Below are 26576 nucleotides of genomic sequence, written 5' to 3' on the forward strand. Positions count from 1 at the left end.
TGTTGACCTTGTCCAGCTGGTTGGACAGCTCGTCTGAATTCAGCCTGAAGAAAGGACACAGCCCACCTATGTTTATTGAGCTGCTGGTCTTACATTTACAATTACTCATTTAGCAGACACTTTTATCCAGAGTGACTTACAGTAAGTACAGGGACATTCTACCCAAGGCAAGTAGGGTGAAGTGCCTTGCCCAAGGACACAACGTCATTTCACATGGCCGGGAATCAAACTGGCAAAATTCTGATTAATTACCCGATTCCCTAACTGCTTAGCCATCTGACTTTTTCTGAACATGCAAAAATACAAAAAAGGTAATTCACTCTGATCTCACCCAGCAAAAGAAGAAGACAACCCCTAGTCGTCCAACTACTCTCTAGCGTATTCCTAGGTTTCAACCCATCAAAACCATTTGATTGATATTTGATGTCAGCAATGTTAGAGCAGAGGAATGTGCCCACATTGTGTACAAGCAAGTATGCTTTACCTTTACATCTCATGTGCTAGAGATACTGTAAGTGGAGTTATTAGTGGGCGCAGGTATCAATGTAATGTTGAGTTATTAAATGAATCCAAAGTCACATTTATATTGTATGAATTATAATTGCTTTCTTTTAATAAAGTTAGTTTGCAATTCACTATCTCAATTGTGTTTATGTCATTTTATTCATGAAATTGATAATATCTTCATTTATCTTACAAGCTAATGGATTATACTGTGCCCTCTAATCAATTTGGTTGTCTATTCTGTGGCCGCGGGGTTCTCCATTGCATTATCACTATGGGGATAAGATGGGTTGTCCATGATGGCCATCGGCATCTCTCAGCCTCCTCCTCAGAGCTGTCCAGTATGATCCCCAGCAGAGAACTTGCCTCTGGTGAAGACAGTAAATTGTCAGTCTTTACATTAACAGAGTGACTAAGTTCAGTTCTGTATTTTTATCAATCTGAAGATTCGGAGAGAAAACCTCTGACAATAAATGACAGCATAACACCAGGCTTGGGTCTCAATCATGTCTCCTAGCTTCAATGGCCAGAGGACCATGTTTTATAGGGCCAAATTAAATCAACATAGATTTTGACAGTCACAGAGAAAGATTCACAGCTCCCAATCCATGGCCACTCTCGGGGCAGAGAGAGATCATAGTTGGAGCTTTCCTCGTAGTCATCACAAGGGACATTTAACCAGTCCTTTCTCCTGACCCTGAACATCTATTCAACTTGACACATACACAATCTACTCTTATCAATAGCAAACTCACATGAGAACATTTTAACGAGTATCCAATGACTAGTTCTATTGATTTGTGAAAGTTCTATTGATTAGTGAATAACGTAAGTACACAGTAAATCCCATAAATGCATGTATAGTGAGCCAGACACAGTGATGCAATGCGTTTCCAAGTTAGGACTGTGATTAGAATGCTTAATAACACCCATTGGAATGTCCTAGGAATTAATCACTGCATCTTTTGTTGTTTCAAACCGCATCATTTCAACATATTTGTCAAATAATACAACATAATGCCTGCTTTTTCTCACCCATATGAAAAACATAAGCCTACTTATGTAATATGAGTTGGTTTTGTATTGTGTTGGATGGTTTTAGTTTAATGACTGCCTGTAGTTCTACAAAGTATTGGGTGGTAAAGTCACATCATACATTTTTGTGATTACAATACATGAATAAACACTAAGACAATGATTACGTTTTTGTGTCATTTCATAAAATAGATATATTTTGAATAAATGCATTTGAAAACATCCATTTTAAAAATCCATGATGATGTAAAATCATAAAAACTAGGATATTACTAATGGGATCAGTGTAATAACTCCTACACTGTTTCCTTGAAAAGGTTTTTTGTAAAAAATAATAATATATATTAACAAAAAACAGTTGATGACTGTAAACAGAATTTACCGAGGCGTTTCTGTTTCTATACAGCTCTGGAATAAATTGAGAAACCACTGCACCTTTTTTTTTTTTTTAAGATGAGAAGGACAATTTTGAGTAAGGAACAGAAGGGTAAAATTTGCAGTGGCCAAATGCAGAAAATCTGTTCCTCACTCAAAATTGTCCGTCTCAACTTTTCTTTATGAAAGAAAAAGGTGCAGTGGTCACAATTTATTTTCCAGAGATGTACATTTAGGTTTAGTTTGTGGGTCAAGTGAACAGCCATCTATCGAATAGTGCCATATCATGACATATACTATTAAAACACCAGGCCGAGGCCATGTCTAGAATCTTATTTGTGAAAGATTGTTTGGGCAGCTGAAAGCAAATGTACACTTCTGTTATAAGTAACTTAACTTGGGCATGACACACAAGGTTGCCTAATCCCGCACATATTTAGAGCCAGACTTTTATGTGAGCACCAGATTTATATATACATTATATCTGCACTAATTATGAGTGCATTCTTTTCTTTCTATTATATGTAAAAACAGGAATTGGCTTTCAAGTTTATAATGTAAACTGTAAGTGAATGCACTATACTGCAACTATTTCTACTTCATACAGTAGTTCTGTGAACTAAGACACACTTCTCCAGGTCAAGCCAACCATTATTGATTCTTTGGTGGTTCATCTTATCTATTATGTGGCAGTATTTCCCATTCTCTGTAACTTACCAAGGTTTGAATGACCATTAAATGACTGACAATGTTCCTGAGCACAAGCTTTTTGAGTTGTTGCTTAGACAAATGAAATTAAACAGTGCTAAAGGTAAACCAGTCAGCTGGTTTACGTAATTTATCTTTTGTTTTCACAATGTTTGGGAGTAGTTTCACTGCATGTACTTATTCATATACACAACATTTTGCATTTAAATTCTATTTTACAGTAGCTTGATGGGTGTAAAACATAAAAAAGCTCTCATGTAATGTTATAAGTAACCATAGTCAAACAACCCAGAATCTTTTGATTTTACCTCTTTTTAAATTCTGTTATATGATGAATTCATATTATATGTCATATGGGACCTAATTTTAGACATGACAATATACAAATAGTTGCATTAAATTACTTTTCAAAGCAATTCAGATGAACCAGCGAACATTGATCTTTGGCATGCTAAGTTGCTTTAGGGCAGGTTGACCTAACCTGCAGGGATGGAGCCAGGCAAGTCATCAAACCAATCAGCCGCCTACATACCGAGTGTGAAATCTGACATAAGTTAATAATTCAACATTGTCAACAAAGATTTTGTTTGAAATGGCTTTCTGAGGAGTTGTCCATCTCATCTCACCTCATCCCACCATGAGAACGGTCGTGCTTGCCCTGACTCTAGCCCTTGTGGGTAAGTACATTAGTTTTTTCCTGTTCGCGGTATATCGAAGATTTTTCCTGTTTTTCATGTTTTACGCAATGCATATACTATTTTAACACTAACAATTTCAAGAGAATTGCTAATAACTGTTACAAAAATTGAATCTTTTAGCGAGTCAAGATCTTAACTTTGGTGAGTTCCACATTTTCACACTTTTTCAATACAACATCACACAAATTGTACCATTTAGGTCAGCAATAGTTTATTGCTAAACAAAATATTTGCATGCAAAATATAATAATATTACATACAGTATTTACACATTAGCAGATTAAAGGCACTATAATTATGTCTTAAATTGTTTCTACAGCACCTGAGTTTGCTGCCAAAAATACCTATGTGTACAAGTATGAGGCAGTACACCTGAGCGGTCTGCCTGAGGAAGGGCTGGCAAGCGCAGGATCAAAACTCATCAGCAAAGTTTTAATTGGCGCAGTTGCCCAAGATATCTATGTTCTGAAGGTATGCACATTGTATCCTAAATCTAGTTGAACATTTGTATTTCAATAGCAAAAGCACAATGTTCTTAATACTGAGTTTGCTTTTCCTTGTAGCTTGTGGACCCAGAGATCTTTGAGTACAGTGGTGTCTGGCCCAAAGATCGTTTTGTTCCAGCTGCAAAGCTCACTTCAGCTCTGGCTGCTCAGCTCCAGAAACCCATCAAGTTTGAGTATGCCAATGGAGTTGTGGGAAAAATATTCTCCCCATCTGATGTATCTACAAAGGTGTTGAATATCCACAGAGGCATCTTGAACATCCTTCAGCTGAACATCAAGAAGACACAGAACGTCTATGAGCTGCAAGAGGTCTGACTTCTACCTTCTAAGGGAAAATACAAATCCTTGCACATGATGTTCCTTTCTCATTTTCCATTTACGTTCTGCAGGCTGGAGTTCAAGGAGTGTGCAAGACCCACTATGTCATCAATGAGGACACTAAGGCTGAGCGCATCCATTTGACAAAGACCAAGGATCTGAATAACTGCCAGGAGAGACTCATGAAGGACTTTGGTTTGACTTACACTGAAAAATGTGTAACTTGTCAGCAGGTAGGATTTCCCCCCCAAAAAATCCTTATAAAAAGCCTGTAGACATTTCCCACATTGTAGTGCAATGTTGCTTTCTACCTTTTCAGGCTGGAAAGAACCTGAGGGGAGCTGCAGCCTACAACTACATCATGAAGCCAACTGCCAATGGTGCTCTGATCATGGAAGCCACTGTTACTGAGGTCCATCAGTTCTCTCCATTCAACGAGATGACCGGAGCTGCCCAGATGGAGGCAAAGTAAATAGACTCGATGAAGACATTTTCAGATATTTATCATTTTATAATGCTACAAATGTTTAATGTATATTATTTGTTCATTTTAAAGACAAGTCTGGACATTTGTTGAGATTCAGAAGACTCCACTTAAGCCTGCTGAAGAAGAATATAGCCACCGTGGATGGCTGCAGTATGAGTTTGCTTCTGAGCTTCTTCAGACACCCATTCATCTTCTTAAGATACACAACCCACAGGCACAGGTAAAGTGAATACATTTACTGTGTTAAGTTTCAAATGTCATTTGACATTTACTGATAATGTGATTGATTATTGACAATGTTTCTCATTCTCTACAGGCTGTGGAGGTTCTGAATCATTTGGTCAAATACAACATTGCTGAGGTTCATGAAGATGCTCCTTTGAAGTTTGTGGAGCTAATCCAGCTGTTACGTGCAGCCCGCCTGGAGAATATTGAAGCCATCTGGTCTCAGTTCAAGGCCCAACCAGCTTTCAGGTAGGTTCTCAGAAAATGCAGTTGCTTGGACCACACTTTGACTTCTGGTGAAACAGAAAATATCAACACTTATTTTCAGACACTGGATCCTGAATGCTATTCCATCTATCGGATCTCCTGTTGCAATCCGGTTTATCAAGGAGAAGTTTATCGCTGGTGACATTTCCGTTGCTGAGGCAGCTCAAGCTCTTGTGGCTGGTGTACACATGGTGACAGCTAATATGGAGAGTGTCAAGCTTGTTCAGGTAGGTACATCTTCATGTGAACATGATGTCAATTTGATAAATACAACATCATGTAAATGAATCACTTTCCCTCAACCAGGAACTGGCTTTTCACCACAAAATTCAAGCACAACCAGCTCTGCGTGAGATTGCAATGCTTGGTTATGGTACCATGGTTTTCAAATACTGTAACGCAAAACCCAATTGCCCTTCTGAACTTGTAAAGGTAAAGCAAATATTTCTACACTCATCACTTGAAAGTTATTGCACATAATGAGCCACCTAATGTGTCTTTCAACCTTTACAGCCCATTCAAGATCTTGCCACTGAAGCTGCTTCTCAGGACAAAATTGATGAACTTTCCCTGCTTCTGAAAGTCCTTGGTAATGCTGGTCATCCTGCTAGTCTTAAGCCAATCACCAAGCTCCTGCCCATGCTCGGAACTGCAGCATCTGCTCTGCCTTTGAGAGTCCAGGTTGATGCTATCTTGGCCTTGAGAAATATTGCAAAAAGGGAGCCCAAATTGGTGAGCTTAATGAGTATATCAGAAGGTTTGCGGTATGTTTCCATCTATGTAGTTTCTAAAGCTAACATTTGTCCTTTTGAATTAGATTCAGGAAGTGGCTGTGCAGCTCTTCACGGACAGGGCTCTCCACCCAGAACTACGCATGGTTGCTTGCGTTGTGCTGTTTGAGACTAGGCCTTCGATGGGTCTTGTGACTACCCTTGCAAACATCCTGAAGACAGAGGAAAATCTGCAGGTGGCCAGCTTCACCTACTCTCACATGAAGTCCCTGACCAGGAGCACCGCCCCTGACTTTGCTCCAGTGTAAGACCTTTTTTCCCCACAATTTTTCACAACATATATCTCTGTCTTTCTTCACGGCTGATTAAACGGTTTGATTATGCATTTGTAGTGCCGCAGCATGCAATGTTGCAATGAAGATTCTCAGCTCCAGGTTGAACAGGCTGAGCAGTCGCTTCAGCAGAGCTATTCATCTGGATGCCTATCACCGTAAGGACATTTACTCATGCAAGACCTATGATTGTATTTGCCAGTGAACTTAATTAAGAAATTATAAATGGAACTACTCTGGCCTTTCTCCTATTTAAGATCCTCTGATGATTGGTGCTGCTGCCAGTGCTTTCTACATCAATGATGCTGCCACCTTATTGCCCAGAGCTGTGGTAGCCAAGTCACGCATTTACATTGCTGGAGTAGCTGCTGATGTTCTGGAGGTAAAATATATATCATGATCATGTATACAACATATATATACTTTTTTTTTTCAATTTACAATTGTTTTTTGTTTTCTGTATTTCATACTAAGAAATCACTTTCTCTTAGGCTGGAGTGGCAACTGAAGGACTCCAGGAGGCTCTTCTGAAAATGCCCCAGGCTGATGAAAATGCTGACAGGATCACAAAGATGAGACGCGTCATTAAGTCTGTATGTTTCAAGATTCTTAACAAATATTTCTCCTGATGAAACACAGCTTTGCGAGATAGGTTTGATTATTTCTTCTTTCCACAGTTGATGGATTGGAGATCCTTGCCATTGAACAAACCTTTGGCCTCCATACATGTGAAATTCTTTGGACAGGAAATTGCCTTTGCCAACCTTGACAGGACCATCATTGATCAGGCCATTGAGGTATGGCAAAGGACAATTAAGACTTACAGCATTCATTAGGCTGAGATAAAGAATTATATCAATTTACATCCCTGAAATATTTCATCTATTTTCTACAGCTGGCTTCCAGTCCCTCTGCTAAATCACTGGGAGCACATGCTCTAAAAGCACTGCTGTCTGGAACCTCCTTCCAGTACGCTAAGCCCGTGCTGGCTGCAGAGGTGCGTCACATCTTCCCCACAGCTGCTGGTCTGCCCATGGAACTTGGTCTCTATACTGCTGCTGTGGCTGCTGCAGATATCAATGGTATGTACTACAAACACTCTAGAGAGCTCATAATTTTTTTCTCTTTTATGAGCATTTTGTTTATATGTTTTGTCAATAGTTAAAGCCACCTTCACACCAGCATTGCCAGAGCCAATCCACGTTGCTCACTTGTTACAAACAGACATTCAGCTTCATGCTGAGGTCAAACCAAGGTAGGGCTAAAATGTGTATTGATTACAAATATATTGTCTGACTTCACTGATGTCACACTGACAGGTTTATTAAATAACTGTTTTTTCTTGAAGCCTTTCTCTGCATACCTTTGCTGTGATGGGGTTGAACACTGGTTTGATGCAGGCTGCTGTGATGACAAGAGCAAAGGTCTACTCAATTTTACCTGCTAAACTAGCAGCTAGACTTGACATCGCAAATGGCAACTTTAAGATTGAGGCCTTGCCTGTACCTGCTCCTGCTCACATTGTAGCAGCACGGTAAGTCCAACCTCTTCCTTGATCAAATGTTTGAAAAAACTTACATTTAGTTATTTAGCAACTTTGGTCTTCCTTCAACAGAGTTGAGACCTTTGCTATTGCAAGAAATGTGGAGGATCTCCCTACTGAAAGAATTACCCCTATGATTCCTGCTAAAGCCTTAGCATCGATTTCCAGGGAGAAGTTGTCGTCTAAGATTTCCTCCTCTCTTGCTGATAGTTGGGTGAGTTTGTTTGCAGTATTTCATTTTTTTTTTATCAATAGTCATTTAAATGCAATAGTAATGTTGTACAATTTTGTTTTCTTTTACAGTCAAGATCTTCTGAAATCAATAATTCTGATCTGTCCTCCAACATCAAATCTTACATTAAAGTATTAAAGAGGACTCTTTGTGCTAAAACCACTGCCTTTGGTCTCAAAGCATGTCTTGAGGTTGCCTCTCAGAATGTGGCCTTCATCAAAAACTCTCCACTTTATAAACTGATTGGAAAGCATTCAGCCCTTGCAACCATTGTGCCAGGCAAGAATTTTGACAAAACATGACATGCAAAAACTCTTTATGCGTTGTTTTTGTTAAATTTATAATTTTTTAAAATGTATTTTGGCAGCTTCTGGACCCGCCATTGAGAAACTGGAGATGGAGGTACAAATTGGCTTGAAGGCAGCTGAGAAGATCATTAAAGTGATCACTCTGAACGAAGATGATGAATCTCCCAATGCAAAAAATGTCCTGTTGAAACTGAAGAAAGTCTTGCTTGGCAAGAATGGTACCAGATCTTCCTCCAGCTCCAGTAGTTCTCGTTCCAGCAGCTCTCGGTCTTCCTCTTCCTCCTCATCCTCTTCTTCCTCCAGCTCATCCAGCTCATCCTCCCAGGCCAAAAGAAAGATCCTTGATATAAATGCTGTCGCACTTAACAAGAGAGTTCACAACAGCAGCAGCAGCAGCAGCAGCAGCAGCAGCAGCAGCAGCAGCAGCAGCAGCAGCAGCAGGAGAAAAAGCAAACTAAGCTCAAGCAGCCGTTCCTCAAGCTCCAGTTCCTCCAGTTCTTCCAGTTCCTCTAGTTCCTCCAGCTCCAGCTCTTCCAGCGGTCGCCAGACCAGAGTAATTATGCTAGAAGTATTTTCTTTGTGAAAAAAAAGCTTGTTTGATTAAAATTGACTATCAAGAATATGACAATGTGCAAATGACCCGTTTCCTAACAGGTAAAGATTCCAACATTCAATACGAACCATCAGAAACGGGTGAGTTATGCTTTCACTGTAACATATACTTCAAATTGGTTTATAATTAAAATGCAAAAAGACACAGAAAATCATTGTAATTTCTGTTAACTCTTTCAGTCTCAACTCATTTCTCAATCCAGCAGAAGCAGTGCTTCCAGCTTTGAGGCAATCAACCAACAGGTAACAATTATCTACAGTATATAAGAAACATCCTCACCAGGATGTTTCTCATGGAAAAAGGATAAATCCGGGAGGAATTGTATCACCATGTCCGTTTGTGTTTTCAGAATAAGTTCCTTGGAAATGCTGTTTCTCCTACTATGGCCATCCTCATCCGTGCTGTAAGAGTTGACCGTAAAATGCAGGGATACCAGGTTGCTGCTTACATGGACCAAGCTACATCCAGAGCACAGATCATCATCGCTGCTCTGGCTGAGGGTGACAACTGGATGATGTGTGCTGATGGTATTCTGCTCAGCCAACATAAAGTCACAGTAAGAACCAATCTCTCATGGGCAATCCTTTAGTTACGGTCTGACACAATGTTTTGGTATGTCTTTTTGGTAGTAAACTGTACAAACCTCTCTCACTAGGCCAAGATTGCCTGGGGTCTTGAATGCAAAGAATATGAAACCTTTATCACTGCGGAGACAGGTCTTGTTGCCCAGAGAGAAGCAGGTCGTTTGAGGGTTTCTTGGAACAAACTTCCCAGTGTTCTTAGACGTTATGCTAAAAGGTAGGATGTTCTCGTTATTTCTCCATAACATGGTGCTAGCCAGATAATTTACAAGTGTAACCAGCTTTTTTATTTTTTACAGTGTATCTGCACATATTCCTGATGCAGCCTCCCTAGCAGGAATGGTGCAGACTAAAGCCAAAAATAGTAACAAACAGATTTCTCTGACTATGGTTGCAACATCCAAAAAGACTCTTGATATCATTCTGAAATTCGCAAAGGTGAGTGGAAAATGATTCAATTTAAAATAAATACAATTTTGTGGTTGTTTTTCAAACTCAAAATCACTTTTATCTTCTCACAAAATTATTTCTAAATTACAGATGACACTGTACAAACAGGCTGTGGTCCTTCCCATGTCTTTACCTTTCGATAACAGTGGGCTTGATCCCTTAGACGACAACATTGTTAATAGAGTCCATTACTTGTTCGCCCAGGCCAATGCAGGTGATATGAAACACTTTAATGAATGAAAATATCAAAATATCAAAATACATATCCTAACCAATTTCTTTCTATAGCTAAATGTAGCATGGATGGAAACACACTGACTACATTCAACAACAAGAGGTACCAGAGTGAAATGCCACTCTCCTGCTACCAAGTTGTGGCTCAGGATTGCACACAAGAGCTCAAATTTATGGTTCTACTGAAGAAAGATCACGCCCATGAAAAGAACCACCTCAATGTGAAAGTAGCTAACATGTGAGTTCCATCTAAGAACTGGATGTAAAAATTAAAAAATGTATAACATAATATTAAGTTTCACCATTTGTGTCTATTTCAGTGATATTGACCTGTCTATCAAGGACAACAATGTAATGGTGAAGGTTAATGGAATGGAAATTCCAACCAAAAACCTCCCATACCAACATCCAACCGGTTAGTTGTGCTACTTAAGCTGTAAAATCTTACTCTTGATTCATTTACTACAGCTATGATCTCATGAGAGTACAATCCACAACCATACACCACAAAACTAACAAGGACACAAAATGACCACTTTTTATTAAGGTTCCATCCAGATCAAACAAAATGGTGATGGGGTTTCTCTCTTGGCTTCAAGCCATGGTCTTCATGAAGTGTACTTCGATAATAACTCATGGAGGGTAAGAAACCAATACAACCAACACAAAAGGCAGCATAAAGCAAAGAAACACTTGATTACAATTCTCCTAACATTTAAATAACCTAATAAGAGATGTCCTTATTGTTGTACTAGGTCCAAGTTGTGGACTGGATGAAGGGTCAGACCTGTGGTATCTGTGGTAAAGCTGATGGGGAAGTCAGACAGGAGTTCCGCATGCCCAGTGGACGCCTGAGCAAGAGCCCAGTCAGCTTTGCCCATTCCTGGGTGCTTCCAGCTGAGAGCTGCCGTGACACCACCGGTAAAACAATGTTCCGTATTTTACTAAACTGACGTTTTTTGTGTGAAAAGTTCAGCGTAGGTTATTATTATTCCAAACCATGAAAAGTGTATGTTGTCTATACAGAACTTAACCATACTTTAATATTCTAGAATGTCGTATGAAGCTTGAATCTGTAAAGCTGGAGAAGCAGATCTTTGTCAATGGCCAGGAGTCCAAATGCTACTCTGTGGAGCCTGTGCTGCGCTGTCTGGACGGTTGCGACCCAGTGAAGACCACCCCTGTTACCATTGGCTTCCACTGCCAGCCAAATGGTGAGTCTCGAATGATTGTTTTAATAAACTGCAGGGAATGTAATACATTCAAAGCACAAATCACTATGCAGTTGTTTCTGCAATTCCTTTCTTGTCATTTTTAGATTCTATCCTGAGTCAGCTGACCAGCATCTATGAGAAGAGTGTGGACCTGAGGGAGACTGTGGATGCCCATGTGGCCTGTCGCTGTACTGCTGAGTGTGCTTAGTGCCCTGGCGGAGCAGAAACATAAAAGCTCTTAACAGCAGAGTTGTAATTTAAAGGTGTTGGGATGTATCCTTACCTGTTTCATGCTTGATCAGTTAAGTTGAAATACATTTTGAAAAAACTTGAAAGTCTCTGAAGTTACTATGTTTCTTTTCCTCTATCGACTAAATGCAAAATTAAGGAAAACCACAAAGAAACCATAAACATTCATGAGTTTGAGTAGAACATAATCATTCTACCATGCCTACTCACTTTTAGAAAGTTCTGTCCTTTACCACACAACACCTCAAGTTCATTTTTCACTATTCGGTTTCAACACAATCCAATCTGAAAAAATACATTTTAACATTAATTTCAAGAACTACACTGTATGTTATTGTATTCAGTGTAACAGCAGCATATTCTAAAAGTACATTCTACAACAATGTCATGTTTCAAGAAAGAAAATAATTTACATTACTCTGTCTGACTTTCTCAGCTCTTACACAAGACATTCATCATTAAAAAACTAGACTACACCGCAAGAAGCAGTGCAATACTACATAAAATGACAATAAACACGATTCCTAAACATATAAATGAAATCTAGCAACAAAACATTACAATCCATAATCTTTTTCTCTCTCATTCATTTACACAATCACACAGCAGCAAACAAATGCTGCTCAACCAATACCCCTCTACGGTACCAAAAACCTAATTGACCAGGTCTCAATGAATATTGAGAAGACATCAAATACATTAAGACATAAAAACTGTTTCAGAAATTCTACAGACAAACAATTTTTGTTTGGCATTTCCATATAGGTGTCTCTCAAGATGTCAAACAAAATATCCATGATGCTAATTTGTGGCTTTATATGAATCTGTCTACCCTTCGTTCCTTCATTTTTCCGTTTCAAAACCAAATCGGAAAAAACGAAAAACAAACTTGTTTTAAAACACCCCATTTCTGCTTTGTAGAACATTTGAGCCCTCCTTACCTGTCCATACATAACATGATTCAGCGCTGCAGAGATTCTCACCTCTTCCCCTTTCTCTTCCATGTCACTATATCTAAACTCACATTACCCTTTGTCCACAGGGGGTGTCTGCGGACATCACTTAAGTACCCCTCTCCGCAATCAGTAGGCACCCCTTTAGGCATTGGCCAGCTACCAAGCCAGACATGCTTATTATAAACATGCTTTTTAGCGCTCCCTATCAAGAACTGAATTAGTGAATTTGAAATTGTGTTTTGCAAGTCTTATTATAAAATTAAAGGTATCTTCAGTATGCCTGGTCTATGCATTGTATATCATTGAGTCTAATGCATTTAATGGATTTGTGGATGTCTTTTGCACTAACTGGACATGTTATATAAACAAATACAATCGTTCCAGATGTGCAGTAGTCAACAATGGGATGTGGGACCAGGTGATGGTCGACCATGGGAAGGAGCTTAACCTGTGCCTGTACATGCAGGATATCCCCCGAAAAACTATCAAGATTGCAGCCATCTTGAACTGTGCACTGAATGTGCCTGCACCTCCACATTTCCACCAGAATTCCACAATCAAAATATTACAATAACGAAACAATCAAAAACTTCATTTTCCCGTTTTGGTTTTGAAACACAAAAACAGCTACAGAACTAGTGATTTCTGTTGTTCTTTTTCCCTGTTTTTCCGTTCTGGTTTTAAAACAGAAAACATAAAATAAGTTTGTTTTTCGGTTTTTCCAATTTGGTTTTGAAACTGAAAAATGAAAGAACGAAGGGTACACGGATTGAATCCTGACGTTCTTTCTCCCCGTTTTTCCATTCTGGTTTTAGAACAGAAAAACCAAAAAACAAGTTTGTTTTTCAGATTTGTTTTTGAAACTGAAAAATGAAAGAACGAAGGGTACACAGATTTAAATGGAACAGTTTTTCTCTCCTCTGAGCGTATCTTGTCCTCCATTCAGATTCGTGTGCTGGAAGGTAACATCCCCATTTAAGACAATGCCCAATTCCTGCAGGCTTCCTCTCTTTGGTTGGACTGTGCTTGGACTGGCGATACAATTTCAACAGCATTAGATTAAAGACTTTATGACTTAAGATGTATATATCACATATTTATGATGTTTGACACAACAGTATCTAGGCGAATGAAAGGAAGGCACAGTACTTATTCAGCACTTTTCTTCATATCCGTTTGTTGTTTTGTGTAGTTTTGGATTAGTTTTTTCGGCCAATGAGTATTATTCTGTTCTGTTATGAGAAGTCTGTGACACAGACTGTGACAATGGTAAAAGTACCTGTTTTCTGGAATAAGGCGTAGTGTACTTTGCAGGTCGGCTGTGGATGTCGTTTTCATTTGAGAAGCTCTAGGTGTTGAGGAAGTTGTGTGGGATAGTGACTTATCCAGTTGAACTGTTGACACAGTTTTAACCTCTGGCTCAGTACCTGCTAGAAGATGATGGTCAGGAATATTACACTGAACTGCACAATATTACGTATTGATACACATTCTGAAGCTTCCTACTTTTAGTGACAGTAGACATGTCTAAAGTACATTATTTGTAGATCAATTTCTTTTCAATGTTGTTTATAATGAACAGCTAAGTATTGTTAAATATACTGATGATGGTTTTCATGTGATCAGTACTTACAGACTGACAAGACACTCTGAGACTTTGACATCTGAGATTTCTTTTGGTCAGCAAAGGGAGTCAAGTTCAAAAACTGGTGTTTGAGCCACGAGGCACGATCCCCCTCAAAGGTTTGTCTCTGCAGAACAAATAGGGTAAAATAAGTCTCACTTGCACAAAATAACCCCTTTCCATCTTAATATACCTTGTCAACATTAAACCGAACTGGGATTATAAAACTGAAAGCTTTTCTTTGACGTATCCTGTAAAAAGTCCATTGTCATCTTCAATCAGTTACTCTTTAACAGCAATTCCATGTTATTTGACCTAATAACTGAAACAAACCCGAGGTCAAACATATCAAAGGTAGGCTCAATGCACCTCATGGCCAAGTCTAATTGCTGCCTCCGTGAAGTTCCTCCTCTCAGTCTCAAAGTTCCTCCTCTGTTCTTCGAAGGCCCTCCACTCCTGTTTGAGGCGCTCCTTTTCCTCCAGCATGTAGCAGTCGTTGAGCAGGGCTGATGTCTCCTCGTCACACGGCGTGCTCAACTGTTGCTGCAAGGGTGGACGACGAGCAGAGCAGGAAATATGAGTGACGCACAGCATACCGTATTATTCGGAAATGCAACCGCGGTTTTACCCCGAGTTAAAATGTTTCTTGTGGTGGTGCGGTTTATATTTCGGAGGGCGTTTTTTGTAACAAAACAACAGTAGAAACACTTTTTTTGTGAATGCTATTTAGCGTTAACCCGTTAAAGGGGAGTAGTGTCGCACCTATGTGATAGTTTGAATGCGGGTCTCACAGCGAAACGTTCAGGGGCGTTTGTACACGGGGGCCTACAGGGGCCAGTGCCCCTGTCAGAATGTCCCTGGCCCCCCCTGTGGCCCCCCCGGGTTTTTTTTTTACACGTTTTTCTTCTTCTAGTAGTCATCATGAACCGAGGAAGGGACATTGCAGCCTTTTTTGCCCCAGTAAATAAAGTTAGAGAAACATATCAAGGTATTGAGAGAGCTGAGGAGCTGGAAGAGGGAGAGCCAGAGCATTTAGTATGATTTTAATGTAAAGCAAATTTAAGTATTTAATGTTTAAATACAATTTGTTTCCGTTTTTTAATATACCCTTCCGATTAAACACTGGCCCCCCCTTGGCCCCCCAGGTAAAATTAGTCTAGAACCGCCACTGGTAACGTTGCGTATGGGATTTCGAACATTCCAACTGAATATTTTCCGATGGACAAAAACTATGCCACAAACGCTTTTGTATGGCTTCAAAATTTACTAATGAGAAGGCTAACAAGTAGCACTTGCAGGTAGTAGCATTGCTACAAGTATTATGCTAGTTAACTTAGCCCGGAAGCTTACTAAAGCTAGCTAGCTAGCGTTTCGGAAAAATAACTTGCGCTTTGGGGACCGTCAGAAATATTTTGAAATCACGCGTCTAAAAGTAAATATTAGTTAAACGTCACTTGAAATGCTGTTTTTGGATGCTTTTATATAGGCCTTAGTGGTCCCCTAATACTGTATCTGAAGTCTCTTTCCCGAAATTCAGCCTTGGTGCAGAATTATAGCCACTACGAGTAGTCCCACAATGAGCTTTCCTCAGAACGCGTTTCTGTGTCTGTAGCTTTAAATGCTAATAAGGAGGAGAGAGGCAGCACCATGCGCTAAGGTTTACAGTGGATGTATCGCAATGGTTCATAGACCTGTTGCTGTAAAATGCCTCGAAATTGACCATTCTCATCTGATAACCCAGGTTTTCAGAGCTGCACACTCAGTCATTTCAATGTGGGGAAAGGCGGATATCGCGCGTGCCATAACACCAACAGCAGAACGGTTATCCACATAACAACGAAGTGTACAAAACTGCGTTACAGAATGTATATTCACACACATACTTGATGCTATCTACCTTTACATTAGCGACAGTACCTCAGCTGTTAGCTGCAGAGCTAATGTTACAGCCAGATGTTAAGGGTAGCAAGCTAGGTAACCATATAGTAAGCAACAAACTGATATAGCGTAAGTTGACTTACTTGTCCGAGGTTTGTAGCTGGACCAAGAAGAGTTAGTACTGATCAAGAATTTAGTTTCAGATGGTCAGCAAACTTTGTACTGGCTCAAGTTAAGGAAACAGTGGTGGCTTAAATGTTTGGCGCAGACATGCAAACCTTTGGGAAGTTGTGTTGGCGCATTTCTAGCAAAAATAAAATTAAGATACTGGTTGTGCAGAGGCTCGGATGAAGGAACTAAAAAAAGAATTGTTTTCATTTGTACATCCAAGCACTGAGCAACTGTTATGCTTTGTTCGTTTGCTCGCCATGACGTCTCTCCAGGAAAAACCGATATCGCTCTCGCCCTTGCACGGTCAGAGCTCAGTTTCTCAAGTGCGGGCCAGACTATCTGGACGGGCAAAGCAGAGAGAGGGGAGACCTTGCTCCTTGTGACGTCACAAGGAGGAGATTTTCAAACAGAGCAATTGAGCCTTCATTTTTCTCAAAGGCGGAGAAGGACACCCAGGGCTTGGTTTACATCACCTATCAAAAATTCTAGCCACTGGGGGACCAAAGGCAGGCTAGGGAACTCATATTAATGTTAAAGCTAAAGCGAAGTTTTTCATATGACCTTTAATTCCCGGGCAATAGAAAACATACATTACGCACCAACTTACTTTAGTTTTCGAAGTCTGTTACACAATGGCATGCTGTAAGATCGCCTATACTCGTGCATTGCTTGCAGGGGTACAAACTCGTCACCTTTCGTCAAAAATCGCAGTTCGGTCATTTGTGTGATTTGTGTAGATCTGCAATAAAAAAAAGGGGGGGGGGGGGTAGCCTAATCTGCGAACGCAAGCTGTCATGAATATTTTTTTCAAGCTTGTTGTTTGGCCAACCAATGTCACCATGACACGCACACTTTTTATTTAGAGTCTTCGGGTCTGTAACCTCAGAGCGCCAGACATGACATCCAAAATTTGTGATCACAAAATGCTAATTAGTGGCCACAAAATGCTATTTTGGGGATAACAACGTAGCCTAACTAGCCTGACGTTGCCATACTCATAATTCTAGTCAGAATATGAGTCTGAAACCGCTCCGTTGGGCTGTATGGGGCGTGTTTCAACCGAACTCGTAAAAAAAATGCCTCTTCGCTCAATTGGATATACCTACAACCAATCAGAGCAACATAGTTTGTTGTTTGTTGAAAACAAATTCAACCCAAGCTCTCTTTGGTGACGTGGTTGATTACGTTACTGTTGATCATCTGTCCATCATCGTATAAAGCCCACCCTGACAATTTGATTGGTCCGAACAGCTCCTGTTTGGACATACTTCTTCCGCAACCGAGTTACCCCAGACCCAACTTCCCAATCAAATGTTTTTGTGGGCGGGGCTGAGTTGGGCTGGCAGCCAGGCTATAGCCTAACTATATTGCGGGCAGTTCTGCTATACCTGTGTGGGGCACATAGGCTACCCAGAGCAAGCTAAAGGTGCAGTCATGGACAGAGATGATTTGATTGTATTGTATTTTAGGCTGGTGAATGACCGTGGTAATGTTGATATTCAACAGATATTCGGACGCCCAGTATTGTGTTATTTTAACCCGTGTTAGCACCACTACGACCGGCAGCTTAGCAAATGCTTTCGGCTGCCTAAACAACGCGTATGTTTAGTGACCATCAACATCAAAAGTCAATAGCTTCTCAACAACATGAACTAGGAGCGTCAAAATAATGTTTAACTGTTGAAGATGTATGCATTCATACTGCAAAGCCTTTATTTTGTTTATTTTCATCTCAAGTTATCAACAATTAATTCTTTATTCAAAATAAATCATAAAACTTTAATAGCTTTTTGGTCATGTGACCTTTAATCCTCAAATTCATTTCAGAGTGTTCACTGACTATGCATATATATATATATATATATATATATATATATATATATATATATATATATATATATATATATATAAAAATATATATCCCCGAGGAGCATGCCCCGGACCCCCGAGGGGTTCGGATCCTTGTCACCTTTTTCATCCCCGATGAGTACCACACCCCTGTGGTATCATTGTTCTCGTATCAAGTGTGCAGGGCTCAACATTAACTTTTTGAGGCACTTTGGACAAGTACATTAATGTTTCACTTGTCCATACACAAAAGTCACTTGTCCGGGTAAAGATTTATCATTTTATATATAAAAAAAATTTGTGTTGACGTTTCTAGTTTACTAGCGTCAGCAGTGGTGTAGCAAGCTTAAGCAGCATTTGTATCGGTTAAATGTATGTAGTTAAATATCAGCAAATATTTGACTGTAAAGTAGGCTATACACCAGTGGTGATTTTAGACCCTTTTTAGGGGTCCTAAAAAAAAATAATAATAAAAAAAAAGTATCATTCTTTATTGTCATTTGATGCTGGTAGTTCATGAAGAAAGGGACATCCTTAGTTTTCATTCATTCAATATTTTGCATAATAATACATACATTTATTAATTGTTATCAAGTGAAATTAGGGATTTATATTAGCAAGGGGGTTTAGCACTTTGGCAAGGCACTGTATTCATGTCACATTCTAATTGGGGGCTGAGCACCCCTAGAGGTCTGATCCTAGAATCGCCCCTGCTCAGATGCTCTCACACCAAACCTTGTACTTCTTACGCTGAGAAGCCAACGCCAACCAAGTAGTCCTGCTAACGTTGTAAACAGTAATGGACGAGGTGCAGGCCCACGGAGTGAAGCAACATAGACACACAAACACGTGCAAGCTCGTCTCGCGGCCATTTCTCATATTTTAGATATAGTATAAGTTTAGATAACTTGCAAATACTGAGGATAGCCTACCAAAGTAGAGTTAGCCAATGTCGTAGCGATGCTAGCTAACGTTAGTTTGCTAGCTGTATAACATTTCACTGGGTCTTACAGCGTTGCTTGATTTACTAAATTTACTATGAAATGTTCTACTAGCCATTTGCCTGCTTGAGCAAGTCACAGTTTTTTTAAGCCCTGATAGTGTAATTGCAATGACACAGTAAATAATTCCTCTTTCAAGTAATAAGCCCCCGTTGAAGTGTTTAGCATTAAATTAGCTGCACGGTCTGTAGAGATCTTGGGACAAAGTCACTTATTTTGTGTTTTGCTAATGCAGAATTCGGTCAAATAAATTTGGTAAAATATACGTAATAATTGGAACATAACGTGAAGTAATATAGCATTTTATTTAGTTTGAGGTCCAGTGGGACAAGTAAAGTTCTCATCCACTTGCCCTACAAAAATCCACTTGTCCCAGACAAGCGGACAAGCCTTGATGTCGAGCCCTGAGTGTGGCATATATTCCAGTGCGGTTTATACTCAGATTTACAAATACAAAGCTCCCATTCTGGTGGGGTGTGGTTTATAGAAAATGCAATTTATCCGAAAAATACGGCAGTTAACATTCATTGATGGGAAATGTAGTTATTTTACCAGAAAAATGCCTTTCAATCCCATTTTGACAACATAGAGGGTGAAAATAGGTTGGCAGAGGTAGACTGAGTAGAAATAATTACAGCTTTTGCAACCTATCCAAGTAACCTGCCCATACCTGCAAGAGCTGCTGCTGTGTGCGGATGAAGTCTTTGCACTGCTGAACCTCCAGTTTCAAACTGTGTATCTCCTCCTCGTGAGCCTCTCTGGGGATGGTGTCCATGATGGCTCTATCTCCGACCAAGGACGCTAAACAGCAACCACGGCAAACCCGTAGCATTAATCCTTGCGACAAATACTTTTCGATTTGTGATTGAGTTTGTATTAAATAACCATAACTAAAACCCCCAAATTAAATGTTACCTCACTGAAAAAAGGGAATGGAAACTAAAAACCTGTCCAGGGGGACACTGTGATTTACATTATAGGGACCAGATTTAGATGAATGGAGAACAAGTCAGTGGATAACTACCATATATTCAATATTAATAGTAAAAAGCACTGTTTTACTCTTGCTTGTTGTGGTCATTAAAGGAAATGCCGTATAGTTATTAATGTTATATTAGATGGAAACAAGAAAGATCATTGTGCATAAAAACATTGCACCTACAGAAGGCCAGTCATAAGTAAAGTCTCAGTATGGCTGGCCCTCTGTAGGTACTGTGATGTTATTGTATACAATTACACTGTTATGCATAATACACTGAACAGTATTCAGTCCGTCAAACTCCTGAAGTTTGCGGACGACACCACCCTTATTGCGCTCATCTCTGGTGGAGACGAGTCTGATTATAGGTGGGAAGCGGCCAACCTGGTGACCTGGTGCAGCCAGAACAACCTAGAGTTCAATGCTCTTAAAACAGTGGAGATGGTTGTGGACTTCAGGAAGAACACAGCCCCACTCACCCCCATCACCCTGTGTGACTCCCCAGTCAACATTGTGGAGTCCTTCCGCTTCCTGGGCACTATCCTCTTCCAGGACCTCAAGTGGGAACTGAAAATCGTCTCCCTCATCAAGAAAGCACAACAGAGGATGTACTTCCTTCTGCAGCTGAAGAAATTCAACCTGCCAACAACAATGATGGTGCACTTCTACTCAGCCATCATTGAGTCCATCCTCACCTCCTCCATCACCGTCTGATACGCTGCTGCCACTGCCAAGGACAAGAGCAGGCTGCAGCGTATCATCTGCACTGCCGAAAAGGTGATTGGCTGCAATCTGCCTACCCTCGAGGACCTGCACAACTCGAGGACCCTGAGGCAAGCGAGGAAGTTTGTGGCCAACTCCTCCCACCCTGGACACTCCCTCAGTCACTCCCCTCCGGCAGAAGACTGCGGTCCATCAGGACCAATACCTCACGCCACAAAAACAGTTTCTTCCCTTCCGCTGTTGGCCTCTTCAACAAGGCTAAGGGTCCACATTGACTCTAATGACGTCCTGCTTAAAACACACTGTATTTTGCACTGCATTAAAAAATGGTATCTTGTACATTGTATTTTTTGTAATATTTGTATTTTTTGAATTTTTATATTGTAAATTACGGCAACTTATATTTTATTTTATTGTAAATTTTATTGAATTCAAATTCCACTTAGTACTGCTAGTTTATGTACCCTTAGTATAGATAGTCCACATATTAAAATTTTAGGTTCCTATATGTTTATTGCATGCACCTTCCTGCCAAAGCAAATTCCAAACTTTCATGACGAATAAATCCCATTCTGATTCTGATTATAGTAATATAATGTGCACCTCACATTATGAAGTCAGTGACTAACTAATGGACATCTGGCTGGTCTTGTATTTGCTACTACCACAGAGACTACCTTGGCTGTCGAGTCTCTCCATGTGGCTCTTGAGTCTCCTCCACTGCAGACGGATGCTGTTGGTGAGTTTCTCCCGTGCAAGCTCACACGACAGCTCCAGGTTTTCCCTGCTAGAGTCGAATACCTCCTCCTCCTCTGAGCCAGCCTGCGACATGAGGTGACGTTGAGCATCCACTCTTATTATTTGGAAGCGGTTTAGGTTCAATTGTTGCCGGGCAGTTTGTTATTCTCAAGCCATCTACAGTTTTGTGTTTGATGAAACCCAAGGGGACTGATAATGCTATTGTGAAAACTGAAACACTAAGCTTCCTATTGACACGGCACCCCAAAAAAACGTGGAAAGATATAAGCCACTACTGGACCAACCTGTTCATGATCGTCATCAAGTTTCTCGTCTCTGAGGGTCTGTTTCCTCTGGCTTAAAATGGACACCATCTCCCTCTTCATCTGTTGTAAGACTTTCTTCAGCTCTGCATTCTCCCCCACCAGATCCTTCTGGCGGCTGTCGTAGTCGTTCAGAAGGGTCTTGTACATCTCACCCTCGTGCCTGAGAAAAACGAGTCAACCTAATTTCATTTCTGACAGTCTTTCAGTGGTAAGGTCAAAACAAGGGTGTGTATTTTACCAGTGCAACAAGAACATCATCTTAACTACATAAGCCCCATTTAATTTAATTTAAATGCAACTTAAAGAAGTCTGAATTTGTGCACTGTAGTTACCTTCCCTCGGTTTTACCCGTTTTCCAAAGGCTTCTTTTCCCATCAGATCGCCCTATGTAGTTTAATACTTCAATGGCTGCGAATAATAAAGAATGATTAACAATGTATTCTAATGAGAATAGCAGGATGTGTAAAATGTATCTATCTACAATTTGGTGTGTTTTAAATTCTCACAATATAGCCTAGTGTTATTACCTTGCTTCTTCTCTTTTTTGTCGATCAGAAGTTGATTCAGGCGCTCTTTCAGTTTACTGAACTCTCTCTCTTTCCTCTTCATGTCATGATTGTACTGAGTGGCTCGACTAGCGATTATGTTCTGATGTTTCTGCACCTGGTAAGGCAACAATGGACGTTAATATTACATTTAGTCATTTAGCAGATGCTCTTAACCAGAGCGACTTACAGTAAGTACAGGGACACTCCCCTAGGCAAGTAGGGTGAAGCGCCTTGCCCAAGGACACAACGTCACATGGCACGGCCGGGAATCAAATCAACAACCTTCTGATTAATAGCCTGACTCCCTAACCGCTCAGCCATCTGACCTCTCCATATTACAGTTAGCATGCTGTTTTTCTCTCGTGGGAGTAGGTATTTGATTACGTTCAAAGTTGGAAAAGGAGAGGTGCAAACCTGTTCCACATCTCAGCTGAACTCTGAACTCATACCTACCTCTTCTTTTTCATTCTTCAGGCAGTTCTGCAAGCTCTTCACCTTCAACTGTAGCTGGCGCTCTCTCTCAAGCAGTCCAGTGTTCTCCCTTCTAGACAGTTCGAGTTGATCCTGCAAGGACACAAAACAGACACTGAAGCCAAGTTTGGTTCGATAACCAAGGAAAAGCTTCCGGAAGAATTCCTCCGAACGTTCAAAACAAACATGCACGCCGACGAGGATCGCCCAGGCGTTGACGGGAGTGAGCGGTTCATGACAGACAAGTAGTCTACCTTCAACCTGGTATAGCTGTGCTGTAGATAGTCCATGTTGCTGCTGGCCTTGAGCTGCTCCACTTCCAAGTCCTCCACAGCTCGCAGGCTCTGCCGGTGCAGCCGAAGCAGGTCATACATGCTGTTCAGCACAGCCACGTTGTTCAGCTTCCAGATCCCCTTCGACTCAACGCCCACACACGGCAGTCCCAGCAAGGACATCTCCTACATTGGGACAGCAATTTTTATTTAATTGTATTTATATTCTTATGATATATTTGGTTTGTATGTTCATATGTGTTAATGTGATGTGTGGCACCTGTGTTAACCAAATTTCCTAAGGGATGAATGAACCACTGATGAGCTAACTTAAATGCACTGATTGCATGTGTGGCTCACAGATTGGATGTGTGGCTTAGCTCATAGCTCAGGGTTTCCCACAGCAGTTTACAGTTAAGCCGGCCGCCTAAGCAACACACACCTGCCGCCTTTAACTACAATGTAAAGAAAAATGATACCCGCCGTGTTACTCTGTCCTGTTTTCTCTCTTCCATTCCAAAACGCCAGTCTCCCCCCCCCCCCGCCGAAATTTGACGGCGGCACCCCACCCTACCACCCTACTAACAGATTTTCTGCGGAAAACCCTGTAGCTGTTTTTAATGCCACACATCAAAAAAAGGCTTAATGTGCGTACATATTAATGTGATGTGAAGGTGATTTATGAGACTCTGCCACTGCTCAACATTAAACAACACACTCATCAGATCAAAACTATCACTGAATTTATTCCTCTTAATGTCATTAGAATAAAATTTACAGTGACAATAGGTGCAGTTTACCTGATTGATGTAGCAGAGGCATTCTGATATGTTCTCCTCAGTGCAAAAGGCACTTGGCTCGTTGTAGGGGTGTTTGGACGTTGGCAAAGTGAGCACAGATTGTTGGCAGAGCTGCCTTAAAGGAGACATTCTGTATCTTGAAGAACTGCAGATGTCCTTGATTTCTGAAGAGGACAAATGACATGGAATGTTGACATTTTGTTCATGTTTTAGTACATTTACATTTAGTTTACTTCTTATCCAGAGCGACTTACAGTAAGTACAGGGACATTCCCCCCGAGGCTAGTAGGGTGAAGTGCCTTGCCCAAGGACACAATGTCATTTGTCACGGCCTGGAATCAAACCGGCAACCTTCTGATTAATAGCCCGATTCCCTAATCGCTCAGCCATCTGACCCCCGCAAAAAGTATCCCTTTTCATTACCAGAATAACATACAGAGCCTCCAAAGATTGAGATGATGTGTAGATGTATTTGGTAGGCCTATAAACAAGATTGCGTCATGGAGTAAAAACCAAGGCAATATTCCTTTAGCATGTGTGTGGTCTGGAATTGAGGTTAGATTCACACACACTCTTTAAATAGCATTAATCGGTTACTTGTGACAATTTAATCTTCTCCTTCACACTAGAGGCCTGATTTATGTCGAGCACCGATGAAGAGACAAGACGAGAGTAAATTGTGTTATTCATGTAAGCAACTCATCAACTTAACAATATCTACTGTGTACTACAGAACAAATGTGTGTGTTGTTTTATAAGACCTTACTCACCTACTGAAGACTCAGGCATTGTTGCAATGTGTTCCTCACCCTCTAGACAACAAACAGCCTACAGAGCTCACCAAATGTGTCTGGATCATCAGCTTTGCGCAAGCAGACACATGCAGCTCACCAATTCACCTACGCAGACAGCTCCTAAAATAGAGGGTTCAGATTAGCAGCACCAAACAGTGCACATGGCACATGGGATTACACAGGGCAGTGGATGATCACAGAGAATGAAAACAAGATAGTTGAGAGATGAGACCGAAGGAGGGGATTAGGATGGTCACAGCCAAATCATTTATCAGTGGCAATGAACTGTGTTGCACAGTGAGGCAAATGTGGGCTGTAAATTTAAAGACATTAAATTAAATGTAATTAAATCAACAGATTGAGCTATAAAATGGAGCTTGACTACCATTAATGATGCTCATTCAATACAATATGGCATATGGGACAAGAACTAGGCTGGATAACAAAAAAGGTAAAGATCTGGCCATTGTGCTAAAGTTCTAGGCTAATCATATCATAGTTGCATTTATTTGTGTTTGAAGTACAACAGCTTTACGTGAAATAAAGCACACATTTAAGAATGAAACATTTAACATCTTGCCTTGCCTATTTTTCGCAGCCTAATAAAAAACATATTGTGTAGGCCTACCTTTCTACAGAAAAAGACAAATACTTGAGACTGTCAATCCACTAAACATTGCTGTCTTTGCAAATTTCAGTTCGATCAGAAAATGTTTTTTGAGGTTTTAGACTTTCTAAACTAGTTAGCCTAACAGTAGCTGGCTACCTTATTCATTTACCATTTAAACTAAGATGTTCAGAACTAGCTAACATTTAGAGGTAAAACAAAAACACACTTTAAGATTAAATCACATGTTGAAATGAAATAGCAAATGTTTAAGAGCTGAAATTGTGTTTTATAGTCAGCCCATTAGTGCCTTATGGTGATACTTGTAATAATGTAATGGAATCACAGGACAGATGGCCAGCCTACAAGGCTTAGCTACTCAGACATTTAATTAACTGGCCATTATTTCACTTCCTAAACCAGATTACATTTTTGCTTCTGTAAATTACAGTCAAGTCTTCCATTTAAGGAAAGCATGCCATTTTTGTTAGACGTTTGAGGTGTTACTGTATGCAACGTAGCTAACGAGGCCAGTACATGGTATGAAGGTAAAAAGGAGGCACAACACAACTTTCAGGACAGCAGCAGCCAAGAACGAGACTAGAACAAGACGGTGTGTGCCTACTACTGTAAAGTTCGAAACAAATAACGCTACTGTAGTACTGTAGTCCTCTTTTTGAAACGCGACATAGTTAGCTGTAATAAATTAACTAACGTTAGCATAAAATGAAACGTGCAGGCAGCTAATGTTGTTCCAACACAACCATTTTTCACAATCACAAGTACTAGGTAGCCCCTACTACTAGCATTAACCTTACCCTAGTGGCCTTGCCTTGTGTTCTGACAGAGCCTGAGGACTGAGAGCTCGAACTGAGCTGTCAAACCAAAAAGCGTCTAACATTTGCTGGAAAAAATTATATCCCGCCAATCAATCCAACGTAATTGGGTTATCAAAAACATACAATCAGATTTGTAACCCAAGTATGCGTCAAATAATTTCACTTACGGTTTTCATTATAAGAATTTGAAATGATTGTCCGCCTTTCTAAAAGTATGCTTTGGTGACCTGCCTCTAGCACGAGTTAGCTTGTCCACTTGCTACCCGGACTCGGAGAGAAACTGACAAGCCAAACAGTACTATGATTGGTTAAGGCGTTGTTAGGCAACCAACTCCTGCTTTCTTGATTGGCTGTAATCCCAGTCTGTTGACCTTAACAGGAAAGTTTGGGT

General features: G+C 40.4%; 2 protein-coding genes across 7 annotated transcripts; one reads left to right on the plus strand and one right to left on the minus strand.

Annotated features, from left to right (window-relative positions):
- The first annotated feature begins 3242 nt into the window (after nucleotides 1-3242).
- LOC146254842 (vitellogenin-like) lies at nucleotides 3243-11696 on the plus strand. Its single transcript, XM_084675498.1, has 34 exons — nucleotides 3243-3299; nucleotides 3441-3461; nucleotides 3640-3791; nucleotides 3884-4135; nucleotides 4216-4377; nucleotides 4464-4612; nucleotides 4701-4851; nucleotides 4948-5105; nucleotides 5185-5350; nucleotides 5430-5555; nucleotides 5637-5855; nucleotides 5941-6158; nucleotides 6247-6344; nucleotides 6444-6568; nucleotides 6678-6779; nucleotides 6864-6983; nucleotides 7082-7268; nucleotides 7348-7441; nucleotides 7535-7720; nucleotides 7802-7943; nucleotides 8033-8240; nucleotides 8329-8822; nucleotides 8924-8962; nucleotides 9062-9124; nucleotides 9232-9438; nucleotides 9538-9680; nucleotides 9763-9901; nucleotides 10004-10127; nucleotides 10202-10385; nucleotides 10468-10562; nucleotides 10695-10789; nucleotides 10903-11068; nucleotides 11200-11361; nucleotides 11466-11696. Exons 1-34 carry the CDS (start codon nucleotides 3260-3262, stop codon nucleotides 11567-11569), a joined length of 5091 nt encoding a protein of 1696 aa, XP_084531624.1. The 5' UTR covers nucleotides 3243-3259; the 3' UTR covers nucleotides 11570-11696.
- On the minus strand, nucleotides 10672-26470 carry LOC146254843 (afadin- and alpha-actinin-binding protein-like). 6 transcript variants are annotated; one of them, XM_084675502.1, is made up of 16 exons: nucleotides 26353-26454; nucleotides 26165-26250; nucleotides 24716-24859; nucleotides 24200-24277; nucleotides 23946-24109; nucleotides 23128-23331; nucleotides 22856-22966; nucleotides 22382-22517; nucleotides 22187-22262; nucleotides 21834-22014; nucleotides 21468-21612; nucleotides 19759-19889; nucleotides 14560-14733; nucleotides 14200-14317; nucleotides 13846-13996; nucleotides 10672-13597 (listed from the first exon to the last, which is right to left on the minus strand). In XM_084675502.1, exons 5-16 carry the CDS (start codon nucleotides 24072-24074, stop codon nucleotides 13462-13464), a joined length of 1692 nt encoding a protein of 563 aa, XP_084531628.1. In that variant the 5' UTR covers nucleotides 24075-24109; nucleotides 24200-24277; nucleotides 24716-24859; nucleotides 26165-26250; nucleotides 26353-26454; the 3' UTR covers nucleotides 10672-13461. The 6 variants fall into 6 exon arrangements, with proteins under 6 accessions (XP_084531628.1, XP_084531629.1, XP_084531626.1 ...); XM_084675503.1 differs by having other exon boundaries at nucleotides 24200-24296; XM_084675500.1 differs by lacking the exon at nucleotides 24200-24277.
- Nucleotides 26471-26576: the final 106 nt, after the last annotated feature.

The sequence above is a fragment of the Hypomesus nipponensis genome, chromosome 16 (genome assembly GCF_054491055.1).
Source record: "Hypomesus nipponensis isolate SF chromosome 16, ASM5449105v1, whole genome shotgun sequence".
In the NCBI taxonomy this organism is placed as follows: domain Eukaryota; kingdom Metazoa; phylum Chordata; class Actinopteri; order Osmeriformes; family Osmeridae; genus Hypomesus; species Hypomesus nipponensis.